At 46.8% G+C, this 20,672-nt stretch overlaps 4 protein-coding genes across 4 annotated transcripts; all 4 read right to left on the bottom strand.

The window, feature by feature from the left end:
- Nucleotides 1–13: 13 nt before the first annotated feature.
- Nucleotides 14–3,389, bottom strand: BJ212DRAFT_717628 (velvet factor-domain-containing protein). The gene is made up of 6 exons (XM_041343910.1): nucleotides 3,193–3,389; nucleotides 2,939–2,997; nucleotides 2,679–2,881; nucleotides 2,466–2,629; nucleotides 2,338–2,417; nucleotides 14–2,248 (listed from the first exon to the last, which is right to left on the bottom strand). Exons 1-6 carry the CDS (start codon nucleotides 3,273–3,275, stop codon nucleotides 435–437), a joined length of 2,403 nt encoding a protein of 800 aa, XP_041188417.1. The 5' UTR covers nucleotides 3,276–3,389; the 3' UTR covers nucleotides 14–434.
- Nucleotides 3,390–6,883: 3,494 nt separating this feature from the next.
- Nucleotides 6,884–7,564, bottom strand: BJ212DRAFT_1385095 (uncharacterized protein; the record flags this gene model as incomplete). Its single annotated transcript, XM_041336791.1, has 3 exons — nucleotides 7,541–7,564; nucleotides 7,072–7,490; nucleotides 6,884–7,015 (listed from the first exon to the last, which is right to left on the bottom strand). Exons 2-3 carry the CDS (start codon nucleotides 7,160–7,162, stop codon nucleotides 6,885–6,887), a joined length of 222 nt encoding a protein of 73 aa, XP_041188416.1. The 5' UTR covers nucleotides 7,163–7,490; nucleotides 7,541–7,564.
- On the bottom strand, nucleotides 7,045–11,070 carry BJ212DRAFT_717510 (uncharacterized protein). The gene is made up of 15 exons (XM_041343909.1): nucleotides 11,050–11,070; nucleotides 10,581–10,951; nucleotides 10,112–10,508; nucleotides 9,895–10,057; nucleotides 9,537–9,840; nucleotides 9,231–9,473; nucleotides 8,997–9,165; nucleotides 8,651–8,930; nucleotides 8,190–8,596; nucleotides 8,090–8,142; nucleotides 8,000–8,041; nucleotides 7,902–7,942; nucleotides 7,541–7,850; nucleotides 7,404–7,490; nucleotides 7,045–7,347 (listed from the first exon to the last, which is right to left on the bottom strand). Exons 2-15 carry the CDS (start codon nucleotides 10,734–10,736, stop codon nucleotides 7,306–7,308), a joined length of 2,694 nt encoding a protein of 897 aa, XP_041188415.1. The 5' UTR covers nucleotides 10,737–10,951; nucleotides 11,050–11,070; the 3' UTR covers nucleotides 7,045–7,305.
- Nucleotides 11,071–13,900: 2,830 nt separating this feature from the next.
- BJ212DRAFT_1303215 (uncharacterized protein) lies at nucleotides 13,901–19,421 on the bottom strand (the record flags this gene model as incomplete). Its single annotated transcript, XM_041333387.1, has 23 exons — nucleotides 13,901–13,981; nucleotides 14,011–14,186; nucleotides 14,414–14,713; nucleotides 14,765–15,085; nucleotides 15,129–15,224; nucleotides 15,447–15,504; nucleotides 15,555–15,739; nucleotides 15,791–15,843; nucleotides 15,916–16,133; nucleotides 16,309–16,440; nucleotides 16,494–16,582; nucleotides 16,681–16,737; nucleotides 16,830–16,873; nucleotides 16,920–16,953; nucleotides 17,289–17,302; nucleotides 17,432–17,623; nucleotides 17,792–17,906; nucleotides 17,969–18,016; nucleotides 18,069–18,272; nucleotides 18,329–18,634; nucleotides 18,739–18,964; nucleotides 19,028–19,323; nucleotides 19,376–19,421. The coding sequence occupies 23 exons, from the start codon at nucleotides 19,419–19,421 to the stop codon at nucleotides 13,901–13,903; spliced, it is 3,291 nt and encodes a 1,096-aa protein (XP_041188414.1).
- Between the last annotated feature and the right edge of the window lie 1,251 nt (nucleotides 19,422–20,672).

The following is a 20,672-nucleotide window of genomic DNA, read 5'->3' as shown; positions in this document are numbered from 1 at the left end:
TCTTGTCTGGTAACTTCAAAGGGCCCACTAATCTGTTTATGTGACCTCCTGTTCACATTTGATAGATCTCCGTGACGTAGCCTCGATGGTCCCTGATCATATCGATCATACACCACTGTAGTCGTCTACTCCCTGTCCCCGAAGACAAACCAAAGTGTATTTGGCCATTTACATAGACGCTTCATCTCACACAATGGACAAAAGTTTGCAGCATCGGCGAGGCGGGAACGAATATTATTGATACAACGAAATTCAACTGTATAGTCGGACAGAAAACCGAAAGGAAGAAAACCAATTGCAACTGCAGTTAACAGCAACAACGACAGGGCATGAACAAACGACCGACTGGAGGAATAAAAAGCATACGGTATCACTAGCCAACTACAAGATATACAAAAACATTCGTCGCGCTCAAAATTCGAAGCATCCAAACGCTAGCCACCATCTGAAATGATACTTCCGATACTCAATACATTTTTCTTCCCCTGCAGTCCCACCCGCGCATCATGTTCGAACGGCGCGCGCGACAGCTGGATCAGCGGGTACGCCCCTCCCCCTCCGCCTGGTGTGTTCGTATTCCCAGCCACTGGCGATGACGCGTCAGATGAGGACGACGAGGAAGAAGACGCGTGTTGGCGGGACGATGGGTGTTGGCGGAGCGGTGCGAGTTGGATGAGCCCGTGCTCGCTAGCTGAAGATATGGAATTAGGGTTGTTCCATGCAGATACGGGAGAGGCCACGGGCCATTCGTGGTGAGAGCCAGCGGTTGGGTGCTGGGAGGGCGGAGGTGGGGGGAGGTTGTACCCTCCAGCAGATGTGGAGGCGTATGTGGACTGTTGGTGTCGTGGATAGGCTTGTTCGTTAGAGGAGCTGGTGTACGATTGGTTTGCGTATCGAGAGGGGGTTGGGGAGGTAACGCGAGGGGGTTGAGCCTGAGAGTGAGTCGAATTGGATGGTTGGTAGTAGTCACTTGCGCTGGAGTTTGGGTAGGGCTGTTGATGGTTGAACTCGTATGATTGGGTATGAGATGGTGCGGATGATGAATAGGGTTGTGGATTGGCGGGAGGGGTAGGGGTGTTCCATGATGGAGGATGAGCGGAGGACTGACTGGAGGGATAGTAGGATGGTTGTCCATGGTTGTGGGAGGGTCCAGACGAGGCAGCTGGAGATGACTCATAATACGAATCACCATTTGGGCTAGCATATTGCTGCGGCTGCTGAGTTGGGTATTCATACCTAGACTGTGATTGTGAGTATGGCGTGGTTGTAGGGTATGTGTTGGACGGAGGTGCTCCATATTGCGACTGAGGCCGCGACGATGAAGGGTATTGTGGGTGAGATGAAGAAGACGGATGCTGGTATTGGTTGGAGGTGGTTGGCTGACTGCTGTATTGTCCAGCGGGGGGATATGATTCCTGGAAAGTGTTGGACGTCGCGTTCTGACCATCATAACCAGATGGATAAGCAGTGCGCTGGGACGGAGGATCATACGCTGTTCGTGAACTTTCGTATCCCCGCTGATCTGGCTGTTCATATGCTCCTCTTGAAGTCTCGAACGGCGGTCGTTGGTTGGGACCGCTTTCGTAAGCAGACCGTGGAGAATCAAACGCGGAAGTGCGGGGAGCCTCATATGTTACCCTGCCTTGCGAGTTAAACACGGGAGTAGCCGATGAAAAGGGAGCAGTCTGCACAGGAGGGTGCATAGTTTGCCGCTGAGAGACGACGGAGGACGCAGACGGAATGGATGGCGGTGCGCTGCGGGAATTCTCAAATGCGGCTGCTGCAGGCGGGGCTATCATTTGTGCCCCAGGTGGCGGGGGTATGGAACCTCCCAGACGCGAGTTTTCATAGCTGGCGCCGCGAGGTGGTGGAATAGCCCCACCTGGAGCAGATGGCGGAGGGTGAGTCGGCGCAGGGAGTTCGACACCACCCGGTGCACTTGGAGCACCTAGCATGGGATCTAAGCTCGTTGATGATGGCCACGCAGGTAGTCCCACTAGTGACCCGGTAGGAGTCTGCAAGTCTGGTGCGCCATTAGAAGACACTGTGCCGTGTCGAGGACGTTTGGAATGACCAGAGGGAGTGGCTGCAGAAGCCGGGGCATCGTTTTCATCTTCTTCATTATTGTTGTTCTCGGTATCGATTGGAGTAATGAGTGCACTGATAGGGCGCTTGCGAACACGAATGTCTTTGCGGATCCGGATCTTGATGCCTTGGTCGGCTAGCGAACATGAAAGAGGTGTGGACTCTGATGAATGCAGGTCAGTTATGCAATGAACAATCAGTCAAGAACGAGGCGTTGAGGAATTAATTTCCATAATTAAACCTTACGCTCACCTTCCATACCGGGGAATTTCTTTGCAGTGTAAACATAAAATGGTGCAGAGTATATCGATTTACAGTGGCGGACGGTGTTGCTGAGGAGAAGTCAGGGACGTGGGTAGGTAGTTAGTCAGCGAACTCACCCGACGACTTCGAAGAGGCTGAGCTTCAAACGATAAGAACCCTCGGTTCTGACGCTTAGGTCGGGGAAAACAAAAAAGCCAGCATCCTCATTGCGATTTTCGGTATCTTTGAGGTGGTAGAGGGACGAGACAACAGAACCTGTCGTACACCGTGTTTTCCCATCCTGACAGCTGGCAATCAGAGAGAGATTATGGTAACCGTAACATACTGACCTTTAGCCAGTGTAGTTCTGTGTCGTCGTCAGGTTTTGCCAGGCTTGCAAACATGAAGTAATAAGGGTTTTGAAGGAAGCTGTGGGCATAGCTTGGGTCGGAGTCATCGCCATCTAAACGAGCTGGAGAAGGAGGTTGACGAGTTTGTGGGTCGATAACACGAAGTTGAATGATGGGAGGTGGATCGATTGGACGTCGGTCGGCTAAGCGAAGATGAGCTCGTGTGAGAAGGAATGAAGGAATAAAGGCAGCTGACTTGCCTCCTACACCACACATACGGGCCTGTTTTGGCTCCTGCCGGACAGTAAGCTCATATTCCCTGTGCGGACGATTGAACATGTTAGTAAAGGGAAGGATGATAGACAAGAGAAATAGAAGTAATAAGTGATCTGATGCGAAGTTGGACAGTGATGAACGTTTAACTTTGATGACCTTAGTCTAGTATAGTGGGCGGAACCGTAGCATTGGAACGATCTTTTCCTGTGTGAAGTGGGAGCGCTGGAAGAGTACTTACAATCTGTCCCTCTCATGGTATCCTCTATCACGGTCAGCGTAGCCATAGCCAGCTGTGATAGGATTGTAGGTAGCTGGGTCCATTATTGTGGAGCTCGTCGTCGTCGACGATGATGACGATGAGTATCTTGATAGGACCTTTGTAAAATCGATGGTCTATTGTTTTTGCTGGCTGGGAACCACGTTCCAACCCAAACCTGGTTTATGACATGGCAACCCAACACCACGGGTCCCACACACGTGGCAGTCAGTCCTAGATTCAGCTCCTTTCAGTTCTCACCAGCCCTGAACCCTGTCTACTTTCCGTTCCACCGGCCCTCATCGAGTCCTACAATGTCAAGCGATCTAGCAGCAGCTTATTTTACCTTTAGTCGAGAAAACAAACCGTAACCTTATCATCATCTCCTTCTTGATGACATGTTACAACTAAACTTTATATCTTCAGGTCAAACCGATTATATGACTCGCCAATCTTCCCATCTAAGCTGTGTCAGACCACAGCTGAGCATGTGTTGCATCATCATCGGACCGCACAATTTCCCTGCAACGGATCACGACACGAGCCAAATCACACCCCGACGATCATCTCGCATCTTGGCGAACTCTGTTGATTCGTAGGTACCAGGATATACATTAAATCGACCTGGTTCCTGATACTCTCATGGCTGGCCTACTTTAGCCTACTTTGCCGTATGTGCCATAGTAGCCCACAAGTCCTTATTTGTCTCAAGAAGTCCATGGACTCCGCGCTTCATCGCATGCTAAACTAGCGTCATATCGGCTCAGCATCCGGGTTTTCGACGTTTCGGGTCCTGTTGACATTCAATATGGCGGTCAAAGGTAAGTCTAGAGCAGAGCTCGCCAGATACTCTTCTAAACACGCCGCAGACAAGGACTGGTCTCCCCAGTATGCTACCGCTTGTACTAGTCTTCGTCTACAAGCTTCGCTTATACCTTGCTGTTGATAATTGTTCGTTCCATCGCAGGCTCATTAGGTGACCAATCATACTTTCACGACGGCTTACCATGACCATAACCTTTGTCCAGGATATCTAATCGAAGCCTTGTGATTCTCGCGACCAATCAACGCCATCAGTCCACAGTATCTGAATGGTACGCTTCTCTTGATCGCAGTGTTCTACTTGATGCGTTCTATTTCCATCGAGTAGGCAATGTTTGTCCGTCTACATTACCCCCCTTCCTGACAAGTATGGTTACTTATCAGCCATAAAAAAAAGTGACGCGCAAAATTCCACCTTGGGACCAGCAAACCGATCACGATTGCTTCATACTGTTGTTTAAGCTCAGCGTTCACTAACCATACTTCTTTTGCCACTGCTTCAGACAGTTTGCAATAAACAAGTCAAGGCCAATGAAGTTCAAGGTGCGTGATATCTCGGTTCAGAGAATATTCCTTTGTCTATCAGGTCTGCTTAGGGGAGGCAGTGTTATGCGTCAAGTCAAGAATATATGATACACTTCACAGTAACAGCAAGATACTAATTACCATTAATTACCTCCGCGTTGACTAGGCTCCTTATTGGCATACTACACATGTCGGACAATTCTATCTAGTTTATGGAACTCAGAGGGATGCATCATTAACATACCGAACGCACGGTGGGATGGGCTGGCATATTTTCAACGACGTGTATGGTGGCCTGGTGGGAAATTACTATTCCTTCGTAGGGTGGCCCGAATTTTGTCAATTTGATGACACCTTCGTTACAGACCACCGTCTCTCCGAGTCCAGCCCATGGGGGTAGTAATCAATGTGCCGTGTCTGGGAAGGATAAACTGATTTCTCAGGTCATTTCAAGCAAGAGCTTCAATTCATTGTTACAGTACCTCAGAACGCCAGGAAAATTACAGTAGCACGGACCAGCCATAACTCCAATTACATAGTACGAGTGAGGACCCGTCGCAATCTCGTAGGTACCGCAGAAGTCAGACATACCAGCAAACACACAAAATCATATACAAAATAAAGGATTAATCAAGTACTGAGTTCTCTCGACCGTCTCCCGTGGTTCATCCGATAATAAATCCACAGTGGGCAAACTTCCCCGAAGATTCGACACTTCTTCTGCACTAATCATCAGGAAAACATAATTCATTACAGAGTGTTACAGAGCGCTCTGTAGCACTCTGTAACACTCTGTAATGAATTTCGTTTTCCTGATGATGTTGCATGATTGTACTTATCTCGACTTGCATCAATTTTTTAAAAAAAAAGCAATGTGATTTCAGAGTCACAGCCTATTTAAACACATAGAGGGTCCCTAACAACGTCAGTGACACCAGCTGATGGCTAAGACTGGGTTGTTGGCAGATAATAACCTTCGAAATCGATGGACTTCAAGTGGCAGACGCACCTTCAATGAAAATTTTCGTTCTTTGAAGGACAGTGTGCAGGTTATGATAGCTCTGGATCCTGAAGTCAACGGTGGGTATCTTAATCTCTCGTACGTTGGGTATATGCACTCTGCGCATCCCCGGGCCCATGGTTGAAACCTCATCATTCTCAGTTTCGCTAAAGGATCAGTTTATCGATCGCGTGCATCATGCTCTGGAGTCTAAATGCATATTTTCAAGGGACTGAGATGACGCCATCGTGGAACAAAGAAGAAGGCAACTTACAAGATATCTGCATCAGGTCCAAGGAGAAATTTGTAACGCTTGATGCTACTTATGTGATGGTCTTCAGTTAGACCTTATTGTCGCTGTGGCCTTTTCATGCGCGTCTTGTAAGCAAACGAGAGCTCTCAAAGAGGACCACAAGAAACCACTTGCCTGTCTGATCAGTCTAACGAATGAATCTCGTGCGCGAGAGCTTGCTGCGGCAGACGGCAATGACATCTATCACCAAGTGTCAGCATTCCAAGTGTACAATGCCAATTCAAGAACATGAACGAAATTTTCGATCTTTCAACAGGGTTGAGTCGTGCTGACACAGGGAATTGAAAAGCTGTTGGCAGTCAGCGTATCGCTTTGCGGTCGCGCCACACTGAAATATTGTGTGACTAGTATTGCCTTCGTAAGTCGGACGTGGTGGGACGGTCGAGTCTACCTTACCAGATGAACATGGGAGCAGAGGATGAAAAAGGTACGTGGCAGGGAGACATACCAACTGTCATCAGAAATGATACTCCCAATCCACACCACAATTTCTTGCTCTGCTGTCCCCTCGGCGCACCACGCTATGACAGCGGAAGGGGCAGCTAAGTATAACCCTCCCCATCCGCCTGGCGTGCTCATATTCCAGGCCACGGGCGTTGATGCATCTGACGAGGAGGCCAAGCACAAAGATGCTTGTTGTCGAACTGATAGCGACGGGTGTTGGTTGAGCGGTAGAACAGGATTTAGCCCCGTGCTTGCTAACTGTTACTATAGAGTTGGGTTTGTTCCGCGAGTATGCGGGCGTTGGCGAGGGCCACTCGCGGTGAGATTCTATGTGAAGTTGAGTGAGTGAGTGATTAGGGCGAGCCTGAGAATACGATGATTATTTGTTTCACCTTGTCTGTCGCTTGCACCACACACGCGGAATATGTCTTCAGGGTTGAGAATAATGCCTTCGTGGTCAGTCTTCATTCTAAGCCAAGTCTTGTACCGCATGTGTAAGGAAAATATACCCCCTCTGAAAAGCTCCCTACAGCAAAAAAACAGGTAAGAACATGCGTTGGGGTCGAGTACTTACATGGGTATAGAAAACGTCTGTTGCCAACTGTTTCCTGCTTTGCGTTCAATTCGCAAATGCAACTTGCCCATCCGTACTTCAGCAGACCTCACATTCATTTCCGGCTTGCTGAAATCGACGGTGATACCTATTGGATATATTCAGCAGGGTTGATGATACTGCTTAATGATAAGAATTGAGTACCATAGATGTGGAGAGGGGAGGAAACCGTCGAGGCGTAAGCCACACTGATTTGGGTTAGGAAAAATTCTACTCTGAGCAACTGCAAATTCATCTAGAGGTTGAGTGCAAGCCATACATCGGCTACGAGGAAGTGAGGTACCGGACGTTAAGACATTGACAATTGGACGGTAGTGTTACAAAAGGCTCGTAGATGAATATTGTGTTCGTGTTTACATTTCCTTGAGAACAAGAGCCTCACGCAGCCCTCGCCAAACACATCCTCACGACTGTCTCAACCTGTCACGGAATATACCCGTCACTTGGGCATCGGAGGGTAAGGCAAAATTACATACCTGGTTGAGGCTAACAGGCTGTGTCTTTGAACTCATTGCCGGTGTCCCACCTTGGCGGTACTCGCGTTTGAGACGGAAACCAGTCACCTGTACCAGTTGTCATGTCTAGCAGGGTCAACGGAAATAAGAAGACTGACATCTTTGATCTGGGATGTCGTGTTATTGTCGATCTGTTCTGCGTCGAGCCAGATTTGAACATTCTTGTCACTCTGCTCATTTGCGACGTATATGTCTTCGACAGTGAAGGTGTTGACCTGAGCGGAAGATGACAAACGGCTGTACAAGCTCTTGCTGATATCGCCAGTTGTTTCTTTTTGCTCCTTAGCTAATGTGCAAACTTCGTTTGTATGTTTGACAACTAGGGCGTCGATGTCAGCAGTTTCTAAAATACTGCCGGTGAAAAGCTCGATCAATGAATTGACGTCAGAAAGGGGGAAGAACCTCCCCCTATGCAACATACAGTTAGTCGAAGCCTCAAATGTACAATTGAAATCTCACCCTGTCTTCTGAACAATGCCTTTATAGAAGTCGAGGGGTGTCTGAGTTGTCCATCAACGTTACACTTAGAATGTTGAAGACGATTGTAATATGCTTACCGAAAAGTCCATGCTCATCGTAGGTTCGCACGCCAGTACATGCTATTATCGACGTAAATGTCCGCGACTGGAAATCGTGAAATGACGTACCAATGTAATACCGAGCCTAGCCATCCTATTAACAAGACGCACAGGGTCGTTCTCTGTTTTATAGTTAGATGTTGAGATCATTAAACAATAAGTAACGTACGAAGTGGACATCCACTGGGGAATCCATCTTCATCCTCCCCTATACCATGGGGTGGTGAATCTGTGATAAGTATAGCGACCTTGGTGGCTTCGTCCTTCCATCCCGCATTCAAGACACGAGCGAACGCATCACACTGAGCTTCGGGTCCGTCACCACCACCATCCGCTTGCAGATTCGCCAGATTCGCCTTGACAGCCGAAACGTTAGAGTCGAAAGGGTATTGACGGGTGATGTACGTGGAATCTTGCGGGGGGTGGTCGCGGAATGCTATAAGTCCAAATCTTAAATCACCACCTGACCATTTTCCAGTCGCAACAAGGCGTTCGCACAGCGACTGGATGGTGTCTCGGACTTGTTCGATATAGACTTGCATACTACCCGTCGCATCGAGGAGGAAAACAATATCTCTGCGAATGACCTATTTAGTATCAGTGATTCCTGAAGACAGGAGTATGTCTTACAACTTAGACGTCGTAGCGCTGGCCCAACTTTTCAAGGTCGAAACAGAAGGAACAAAAAAGTATTCTCCTCCCCTCGAAGTAACAAAGAAAGGGTTCGGCTCACTGGGCGGTGGAGCTGCACCCTTAGGGGTAACCCGAGCGAATCCGGACACCTCGAACGTTGCACCATCCGCACCGGCGAGTTGTAAGTTGATTTTATCCCCAGATTTTACTGAGGGAGATTTGCCTTTGATTTCAGCAGTTGTATACGCAGGAGGGCTACCAAGGACAGGGTCCTGACCTAATTGGGATCGGAATCGATGGGTTAGAGTGATATACAAACGATGAACTTCGTTAAATTAGTTACCCTTCTTTAGTGGCACCAGGGATGTTATGGGCCAATAATCATTGTCCGCGTATCCAACTGTCTGACGAACGAATCCCGAGTCCAAACTGGACATATAGCAATTGAACAGAAGCCCGCGAGGTAACTCATCACTTCCGCTTGCTACATCGCGTCGTTCTTGATCAGTAACCTGAGAGTAGGAGATAGCAAAAATCAGGCGGAATAAAAATGCACAAAGCCTATGACTCTTCTCACCTCACCGCCATACGGAAGCCCTCCACGTACGATCGAACCCGATTCGAGGAATTTGGCGTCGATGTAAGGATTCAAATTACGCGGCGCGGTCTTGCGTGTGTGTGCAGTGAATGGGCAATAGTAATCACTGGGTTCATGCCGTGATATATTCGGATTGTCGCGAACGACGTAGTCATTGTTGCGGTTTGGGTCGAGTGCCACAGCTTGATTGTCGCGGAAGGGGCATTTAGCAAGGGGTGCACCCTGTCACAGGCACGTTGTCAATGAGCCCAATGTATCAGTATAAATTGCATCGCCGAATCGCACCGATTTCCACCTTCCAATAAGCCGTGCCCCGAAGAGATCTTCAGCTTCTTGTGTGTTGAGCGGAGGAGATATATCACCTCCAGGAATGAACTCGCGCCAACGAGGTCCATTCCTCTGCACATAATCTTCGAAAGAGATAACGGATTGCTCGAGCTTCCTGAACACCAAAATCGTTCCATCCTTGGTCCAGGCTGGACGTTTCGCCCTGTTAGTCGGATCATCTCGTACAGGATCGCCTGGATAACCCATTATAATTACTCCAGGATCAACTTGAATTTGGCCTGCGCGAGGAATAACAAGACCCCTGACGGAATGTTGAAGTCCTACTGTACAGATGTGATGTCCGGGAAATACTCACCGCAGACAAGGTTGGGATATTCCATCTTGAAAGCCGAAATGCTCATGCCCTTTGTAAGGGGGTGGTCGAGCCCTCCCTTCCACTGACTTGCCGCCGGCAACCGTTATTGATGAGCCAAACAGGGCTATGACATCGTTTGAAGCTTTGGTGCAAGTCTCGGCGCCTTCACAGAACATGCATCAAAAAGATCAATTCCTTCAAAACAACAAGCACTCACTACTTCCGGCGACAGTAATGACGCCATGCAGAGCTCCAGTATCGTCACGCACTGATCCATTCACTGCATTAGGGTTTGTTTTGACAAATATAGGGTCCCAGTCTCTTTGGTCGCCAAGGAATTGCTTGTCGTCACTCATGCAGCGCTTGTCGAATCGAGCATCTCCAGTGTCCTCGTTCACGCCAAGGAAATACATGCCGGTACGGCTGAATGCAATCTGGTATTGCGTGATGTCGACTGTCGGGACACTGCTTGCATCACGGGCGTTTCTCTTTGCATCGGCGATCGAGCTAAGATTATCTTTCACGTCTTCCGAAGTCGTTGGCTTGAAGGATTGCAGAGCAGCTCTGAACGATGTTACGTTGTTGATCCTGAAAAATACAAAATTTTCGGCTTTCTGTTAGAATAAATCGTCAGCGGACATGTTTAAGTATGCTTGAAAGAAGAGCTAATTGAACCGGTCATTTACTTTAGGAAAGAGATAAATCACGTCGCCTTGGACATTGTTCAGATCAGGAAGGTCGACAGTCGCTCGAGCTTGACGTGTGGTACGCGAAATCAAAGGTAAGACTGAGCGACGTCCTAAATGCTTGTAAAGATCAAGAGAATACTGATGATCATCCATTTGGCCCAACGATTTAGATGTGAAGATCGTAAGGACAAAGTTCCCTGAGGAAGATGAAATAAGGGAGAGAGTACATATATGCGCGTCTTATCGATCTAACCAGAAACTGGAGGGCACCGGGTTTTTCGAAAGTCCGAGAAACCGAAGGCTATTCATCGCGATAATACGACGATGCATTATGTGAAGGCCTGTGAAGGCCATTCTGGGTGATGAATCTGCATTATCCAAATTCAGTGGTGAACCATCTGAACTGTTTCAGGGCATCCATAATAGCAGCTGTCAGAAGTACCGCTAGTAGGAATGGAAGACATACATGTCCAAAGAGTATACCTGCTGAGCGCTGAAGCGTTGATGGACCATGCACCCGGCCGTACAAGAATCGAATTAGAGAGTAGATCAGAAACATTGAATGTGATAAGAGATCCGTCCGGACAGATCTACATGTCGATGGAGGGTACTGCTAGTCGTGCGTCAGGTGTCATGAGGAAGCTCAGCGCTCAGTAGAAGCATGACATTAAGTTAGGGAGCCCTTGTTCTCTTACCACCACCATGGTAAAAGTTTCCCACGCACTAACACTGCGGGCAAGGTAGAGCGTCGCTACTCACAGTACATCCTGGCCGTAGAAAGCACTACAACAATGATTAAACCCTGATATAACCACTCTGTGACCACATGAAAAACCTACATCGATACCCCTATGAACCCAGGTTCACAGCTAAGCACTGGCCTACCCACAACACCAACACCCCATGAACTACTCCAACCCACCCCAACGTGACTAAAACCACTTCAGTCACCCCCAAAAGTATACCTATTAGGTTGATAGTCCTGTATACATGTATTAACCTAAGAGGTGTGATTCCTCTGGTTTTTCCCATTGTACTGTAGGTATGGGATAAGTCCTATGGGACAAAGCCAATGCTTTCCCAGCCCACCTGGGACATAATTTTGTGAACATTCCCATGGGCTTTCCCTGTAATGTGAGTGGTGTCAGGGGTCTTTTGGGCTGATTTTTTTACCATATTGGGGGGGTATAGCTGGGATCATTAGGGTGTATAGGGGTCATGAAGGTGTGGTATAGGGATCATAGGAGGATGGTACAGGGACCATCAGAGGGTAGTATAGGGTGGTATGAGAACCATCTGAAGGTGTTATCGGAGACCATCGGAGGGGAGTATAGGGATCATGATGGTCTGAATAGTGTGATCCCCAAGTGATGATTCTGTAGGCATGGGCAAGTAGCTGAGACCAGGCATTGGTTGATCAATATTTGAATGGTGCGATCCCCAAGTGATGATTCTGTAGGCATGGGCAAGTAGCTGAGACCAGGCATTGGTTGATCAATATTTGAATGGTGCGATCCCCAAGTGATGATTCTGTAGGTGTGGGTGAGTAGCTGAGACCAGGCATTGGTGGATCAATATCTGAATGGTGTGATCCCCAAGTGATGATTCTGTAGGCATGGGCGGGTAGCTGAGACCATGAATTGGTTGATCAATATCTGAATGGTGTGATCCCCAAGTGATGATTCTGTAGGTGTAGCAATTGGAGGGTACCATAGGGTGGTATGAGAACCATCAGAGGGTAGTATAGGGATCATGATGGCTCAGTATGAGAACCATCTGAAGGTGTTATCAGGATCATGGTAGGGTGGTATGAGGATCATGAGTATATCTGCTCAAGTGATGATATGTCATGATGGGATTTCCCCAGCCACATATACTCATGTTCGGAATTTCCTGGCCATATATATGCTCCAGCCAGGACTTACCACCCACATATATTATCAAGTCAGGGATTCCTGGACCATCAAAATTCTTCATTCGGGAATATCCAGACCACATATATTCTCAAGCCAAGAATTTCCACACTCCCTTATTCTTTGGTGGGGAGTATCCAGGCCCACATACTGTCCAGTTGGGGATTCCCAGAACATATATATTATCACATCGGGAATATCCAGACCCACATTGTCATGTTGGGGATTCCCAGACCCTCATATTCTTCAGTGGGGAATACCCAAACCCCCCATATTGTCAAGTTGGGATGTCCCAACCCACATATATTCTCATGCCGGGAATTCCCAGCCCACTGAAATTCTGCAGTCAGAAATATCCAGACCCCACATTGTTAGGTCAGGGAAGTCCAGACCCCCATATTCTTTGGTGGGGAATATCCAGACCCCCCATATTGTCATGTTGGGGATTCCCAGACCATATATATTCTGCAGTCAGGAAGTCCCAGACCACCCAAATTATTCAGTTGGGAATTCCCAGTGTGCAATAGTAACCTGGTTAGTCAAGTCCCTACACTTGGAATTTGCAGACCCCCCAACTCTTCATCAAGTCAGGAATTCCCTGACCATATATAGTGTCAATTTGGGAATTCCTGCCCCACCAAAATTCTTTAGTTGGGAATATCCAGACACCCCAAATTATCAAGTTGGGAAGCCCAGACTACATATATTCAGGTGCCAGGAATTCCCAGTGTGCAAGAGTACCCTGGCAAACCAAGTCCCAACTTGGAATTTGCAGATTCAACAACTCTCTGTCAAGTCGGGGATTCCCAGACAACCCATATTCTTTGGTGGGGAATTCCCAGGCCCCCCATATTGTCAAGCTGGGGATTCCCAGACTACTCATATTGTGTTGGTGGGAATATCCAGACCCCCTTATTGTCAAGTCAGGGATTCCCAGACTATATATATTCTGAACTTGGGATATCCCAGACCATATATATGCTGACATTGGGAAGTCCCAGACCAACCAAATTATTCAGTCGGAAATATCCAGACCCCCTTATTGTCAGGTCAGGATGTCCCAGTCCACCTAAATTATTCACTCGGGAATATCCAGGCCCCCCTTATTGTCAAGTTGGGACTTCCCAGACCACCTACATTATTCAGTAGGGAATTCCCAGACCCCCCTTATTGTCAGGTCGGGAATATCCAGTATGCAATAGTAACCTGGCAAGTCAAGTCCACACTTGGAGTTTTCAATGTCTTATTTTGATAAGTCACACTGAATATTTGTTGCTGTTGTGGTATCATAGTTATGTGTAATGATCAAGACATTAATTCAAACTGCATTTGGAGACAAACAGATATAAGGTTCATGAAGATGGCACAGGGAGATTGACAGGATGACAGAATAGGTAACGAAGTTCATTCATAATCTTCGAAGTAATCATGATCATAGCCACCATCCTCTACCTCCACCTCTTCTTCATCTTCCATTGGAGACACCTAAGCCTTGGTAGCATGCCTTGATGGACCAGCAACAGGGGCAGATTCTTGGGTATATGCATACTGGTGTTGGACCAGAGATCTGGAGCAAGCATAGCCATGATGACGAGAATGGTGAATAGGTGGTGATGGGCTATGATGATGAGGTTGTTGAGTGGGACAGTGCTGCAAGTGACGCTGCTGCTGATGGTCATGGGAATAATGGCTAGTCATGATAATCAGTAGCAGATTTGTGTGACAAGCAGAAGACATACTGTGTAGCACTGCTCATCATCCATCTGCCAACCTTGTGATCCTCACCATCACTCTCATCTTGTCGGTGCTTCTGAACAAGTGGTACTTCTACAACCTTGTGAGATTTCACAGGTGCGCCAGGTGCAGGGTGAGTCATTTGAGACATAAGTCAAGGGTTCGAAGTATGCATGACAACACCTTTCTGTGACAAAGGTTGATAAGGAGGGACTTTGGTAGGGATGGGATGGGGAAGTGACATGACCTTGTGGTGATCCCTACATGGTGGAGAAGGGGACCAGACAAGTGGTGAGGAGGGCTGAGGAGTCAGAGAATTGCAAGGGGGGGAACCAGCAGAGTCCAGAACCTCAATACTAGGCGGCAGATTCTTCATAAACAGAACACAGTCCATGAGAGTATGCTGGACTTTACCATCCATGTCAGTGATGAGAGGGATGTTCAACATGGTGGAATCTTCATTGCTCATTAAGTCTTTAGACTCTGTCAGAATTTAAGTGAGTCATGCCATAATACAAGTAAGTTCAATCTTACCATCCAACCAAGGTACGAACATCAACTCTGTCTCAGGAACCTTCACCCCACTTAACTTAACTTTCCTTTTCTTCTTCAGCTCTGGGTGTTTGACACAAGCAAGCTCCACATTGTAGTCAGAGCCCATGCAGCGCTTTAAGTAGGGACCAACCAGTGCCTTGAGCTTGTCTGTCTTCAAGTCCTTGAATACAAAATCAGAGCCGACAGGAGGGACACCTGCAGGCCAGTCGATGACCTGTGCTTGGTGAAGGTATAATGAATTGAGCATAGTTTTCCAGGGAATATTTTTCGCCTCGTGCAGGATGCCAGCACCTTCTATAGCTAGAATGAATGCAATGATAGATATGATTACAAAAGAACTTACCAAACTTTTTGAGCATCATAATGGGAGCTACATGGCAATTGTGGTCATGAGTTCCCTCCCATTTCTCGCATGCGAGCTCAGGATTGAATTTTGGAGCTGTAAAATGAGTAAAGGATGGCAAGGAAGCTGTATCATCAATGTGATTGTACCTAGAATATAGAAATTAATATAGCAAAACATAGAGGGAAAAGATAAGTACTTGATTACAGTTGTCAAGTAATCAACAAGTTCTTTGATGTCTGCTTGCTTCTTATTGACAAGCTCCAGGATAAGTGGTGACCCAGCAAACACCCCCACCACTCATCGCTTCAGCAGTACCTGTATATAATATGAAACCCCCCACATAAATATCCTCAAGGCACAAATAAGCTTGGCACTGCAAATGACTTAAGACAACATAGAAATGTGTCGGTGATACTGACTTACACTGAGGGTGAAGGCATCGCATACAGCCATGATATGGTTGTACAATGCTTTTGAGGACTCTTCTGTGATCTTGGAGCTCCCGTCCCAGAACTCATGGATCTCCTTCCATAATTTGGGGTTTTCATGCTTATTGCAGTGTTTGACCCAATGGTCACATTGCAACTGCTTCCAGTCATTTGTAGACACTAGAAAAAACATGTAAGGAAGAGATTTGATGAGTACTGTACACTACTTACTGTCAGAAGACTTGGGGTGCTTCATCTTGTACCATGCTTGGTACATGTTCCAACTATTGTCAGCATGAGTAGTTTTCACCGCTAACCCGGCTTGAATCAAAATCGTTCATACTGATTTGCCATACTCCTTGGCAATCTTCTCCACCTCTGCAGCTGTTTTGTCACCCAAGGTGACGGCCTTATCAATGGCTTCTTGCAGGAGTTGGCCAGACATAAGGGAATCACCAGAATTTTCGTCAAGGTCGACTTGCTGCTGACCATCGTCAAGGTCAGCCTGACACTGATCATTGTGTTGCTCTTCATCATCTGCAGGGGGAGGTAGCTGCTTCCCCTTACCCTTGGCCTGTCAAGCAGGAGGTGCAGGTGAGATGTGATCCTCATCTGCTTGTTGAGGCTGTGTACCAGGAGGCATGGGCAACTTGTCAGCATCATCATTGTCAGAGCCCGACTGGCTCTTCTCCTCATCATTGTAGTCGCTGTCCTCAGGAGAGGCCTCTGGCAGCACGGCATTAGAATACTATAATGCAGTAATACTTGTCTAACATACTGCCTGATTGATTGTCACTGTCATGCACTGCTGATGATATTGTCTTGCGCTTCTTGAAGAGTATAGGGCCATCTACAGTAGAATCAACCACAGTGTTATCATCCTGAAGAAGGTCTGTCAGTAAGTCATCAGAAAGATGAACACCGTTGTGCTTACTGCAAGTGCACCAGAATCCTTATTGGTAGGGGAGGGTTCAGGGCTTCCATCTTCAACAGAACCTTCAGCAATAGGCAAGGTATCTGGAGCTGCAGGAGTTAAGGGTTAGTGACTTGACTCCCATAGTAAAGTGACCACACACCTTAGAGAATTTGTGATTAGTCTTTGTGATGTGGGCAGGGCTGACCTTGCGAGATGCTGATATCCTCGCCATTGTTCAAAAATGGACCGTAAGACGCATAGTCTGTTGGTCCAAGTATTCCAGGATGTGTAGTCACAGGAAGGAAACAGTCAATGCGCAGTCAGACCTCGGGATGGGGGAAGATAAAGACAAACCAGGGTGTAACAGTGAGTGGAGGGTGAAAATGAGGGAAAATTTCCTGGAATGAGTAAATAATGGGCTTTTATATTGACTGAAAGACTTACCATTCAAGAAGGTTCGGAGGCATTAGGTTAAACACTGGAAACCAAATGGAGCTAACATATGAAATATTGGGTTAGTTACTTGGGCTGAGGGATCGGGCCCATCAAGTCAATACCAAGGAATGCAAGACAAGACACATTACGGTCAGCATATTCAGATCAGTGAAAAATAATCAGTAAAATAGCCTTGCCCGAACAACAGTCCATGTATTGCATCCACTAACAAATATACAAATTCTTGGCACAAATGGCCACGATTGGACCATGTACAGACAAAACACATGTCTGTTCAGAACATGGCATAATTGCAGAACTAAATTGGCTGTGTTGATTTTAAATGCAATAGAATGAATATAGTGTAAACAGGCTTACCATGACTCAGATTGCTGAATGAAACTTGTAGATACAGGAAAAATTATGCAGGAAAGCAGTGTGGGACGATGGGGGGCCTGCCAAAGTGGTTGAAGAAACATTGCACATAAAAATCACAGGCCAGTTGCATGATCTGGAAGTACATAGTAACATTGAAAACACTTGCATCCAATGGTGCATTGAGGCGTGATGGGGAATCCTCCCAGCAGGACAACAGCTTGCAGAAATTTTCAACATAGGGGAAAGTGTCAATCATCTGATGACTCCACAACCCACTGTTGTCATTGGGTAAAGATGATGACCACATCACAAAGCCGCCCTCTTCAGGGAAAATACTGTAAAGGAGATCCCGGTGATTATGTTGTGACTCCTCCCACAATGCGCAGGCCATGACTCAATCTAGAGCTAGAAGCTCATACCGGAAATTGAGTTCATACAATTCACAGAGTATAAGGCACATCAAGTGTGAAGGAGGGTCACAAAGAGACATAATTGAAATGGACATATTATGCCACTGCACATTCTCACCAATGGCCCATGTGGTTCCCTGGGTGTCCCGAAGATCTTCGCCAAATATTTGTGTGGCTGCTTGCTTCCGTGAGGCTGCAGCAGTAGGACCTGCCAACAATGAGGCTATTATGGAGGGCTCACCAGAGGGGCTACTGTTAAGAAAATCTCACCAAAGTTGTGGTGATGGAAAGCACTCTGGAGGGTTGTGATCGACGCGACTGATCCACAGCGGTCATGCAGCAAGCCAGTTTGCAACAAATAATTTCTTACACTCTGGTGAACTAGGAGTAATGAGAAGTGCAGGCTCAGGGAACCAATACCCTTGATCAACGAGACCCTTTTTGATGCAATCTTTGTCCTTGTTTGCTCTCTGGAAGGTGGAAGTCCAAAAGCCGATGGCTTCAGGGTTTTCTGGGTGATGGAGGTCCTCCCATTTGTCATGGTTAGGTTGGCCGTCAGCAACCTTAGAAACTTCTAAAGACAAAAAAATGGTAAGGTTCTAGTGTCAATTACAATAGAAATACACGCACTCAGCTTCATCAATTGAGATGAAGTAATGTTTTGTGCCTTCTTATTTTTTTGTCCCTGAGAGGGAGCTTTACCACTAGCTGGGGTTTGAAGCAGTGTCGAAGGCAATGGGGCACCAGGGTTCACAGTGAAAGTGCCAGTGTAGGCCCGACAGGTATGAAAGTGATGGTTGAAGCCACCAGGGCCATGATACAGGAGGGGGAATGGCTGTGCAATGTTGCCTTCACAATAGACGTTCCTTGTCAGATCATCTGGGAATGTCAGGATGACCAGTTTGATGATGTTCATCTGGGGAGAAATATAAGCCTCTGCACAAACAAGCCACACAGGCACGCCAGCATTGAGAATATATCACAAGTCTTTGAATCAGTAGTAAAGCAGCCCATCCATCTCAAGTTCCTGTCAAGTGAACCCCAAGAGGACCAGCCTGAGGTGAGATGAGGTTGAACTATCTCAACAAAGTCCATGAAAGCCATGATGTCGAGGAATGAGCATTGTGCTTGGGCAACAAAGATGATGATATTGTGGTACGTCAAGGGATGTCGCCGGAGCACATTGATGTCATGCTTGAGGGATGCAAGCATGTTAGTGACAATGTCCTTCTTGCCTGCCCAATTTGCCTGCCACAGTTGAACTCGCTTGCAAGCAATGGTAAGCAAGTTGTCAATACCGTCAATGATATGTGAGTGTAGTGAACTGACAGTGAATGCAGTCCCAGGTTGAATGGTGAAGTCGGCTGTAGTGGGAGTGAACCAGGCAAATTGCAGGTCAATTGATGAGGCATCCTTGCAAGGGATGCAGACGGCATATTCAAACTCTTTACAATACATCTGTGGCCATTGGAAACAATCAGCAGCTCCAAAACGTCCATCTGCTTGAGCCCTGAGTTCTTCTAGGTCGTCATTGTGGAGTTCTGGTACCCAATCCATATTCGGAGTGGTGATGACAAGTGGTTCTTGATAGCCAATGGCTCTTGTGTCCAGGGCACTGATAGCCACTGTAAACATCTTGTCAGAAGGTAATAGATGGCATATAAATGATAGTCTTACCATCTGGGCGCCTGTAAGGAGTGAACTTAGTTAACACAGTAGGCATAGTTATTGAATTGAATTGAATTGAATCTGTAAGACTGTATCAATTTGGTGTTTGAAAAGATTAAAGTGAACTCACATCACAAAGATGAACTAACAATGGGCTTGTGTGATTTTAACACATGTAGCATGGTAGAAAAGTAAGTGCAGGGAGTTCCCAATGAAGTTTGTGAGCCTGGAAGGTTATCAAATCTGTAAGACTGTATCAGTTTTGGTGTTGAAATTGGTTAAAGTGAAGTCACATCACAAAGACAGACTTTCAACAGGCCTGTGTGATTGTGATGCAGGTAGCACAGTTGACAGGTAAGCACAGGATATTCCCAGTGATGTTTGTGAGCCTGCAAGGACGTGAGTGTTAAAATCAATTGAAGAAAACAAACCTTGTGAAAATGTTTGGCGCAAGAGTAAGGCAGGCAGCAAGTGCAGAAACTAATGTAGGGTACTCCCAAGAGAGTCTTCAACCCCACTGGTGCAACAACAAGAGAGCAGCTGGGGCAACTCTCCAGATGCAAAGTCTAGGAGATTGCTCTCAGTGACATGAAGTCAACTGCAAGCAATGTGAACAGCTCGTAGCCAGTTCAATGGGTCCAGGCAAATTTTGAGAGGGAGACAGCTTGAAGGGGCAATGAATATGACAGGCGAGGAGGGAGTGTAAGAGGAATTTGAGGTGGGGAAACTGGTGTGTGGGGTGAAGTTTGAATGCAAACTTGGATTGGTGGGAATTCCCATAGATCTTATTGATTATCAATTATCAATTATTGACATCTGTTTGTTTGGTCTTGTTGTTGCAGTTGTTGCACTGCAAACGTTGTCCTGGCATTAACTCATCATCGATCTTCACCTCTACCTCCTACATCTATCAATCACCTTTCCTGCGCCGTGGATTTTGTTTGGCCACATTCTCTCTCTCAACACTCACACCTGGACCCATTGAATTGGCTATGTGCTGTTCACATCGCTTGCAGTTGACTTTGCATCACTGAAAGCAATCTCCTAGACTTTGCATCTGGAGAGTCGCCCTGACTGCTCTCTCATTGTTGCACCAATGGGGTTGAAGACTCTCTTGGGAGTACTGTGTGCTTTCACTGACAACTAATCCTACCTGACTTGTTTTAAAATTGGTAAGTGATTTTTTCGACTGTATTCTTGAGATCTCACTGTAAATATCAGTTCAACCACACCAGGGTTAGCGACTGTCATTGGTGAGTATTTTTTTTTGTATGTCTGACCGAGTTTACTGTTCACATGAGTATCA

This window comes from Suillus subaureus, assembly GCF_016647635.1.
Source record: "Suillus subaureus strain MN1 chromosome Unknown BJ212scaffold_40, whole genome shotgun sequence".
NCBI lineage: Eukaryota > Fungi > Basidiomycota > Agaricomycetes > Boletales > Suillaceae > Suillus > Suillus subaureus.
This window is presented reverse-complemented; position numbering and strand designations above follow the sequence as displayed.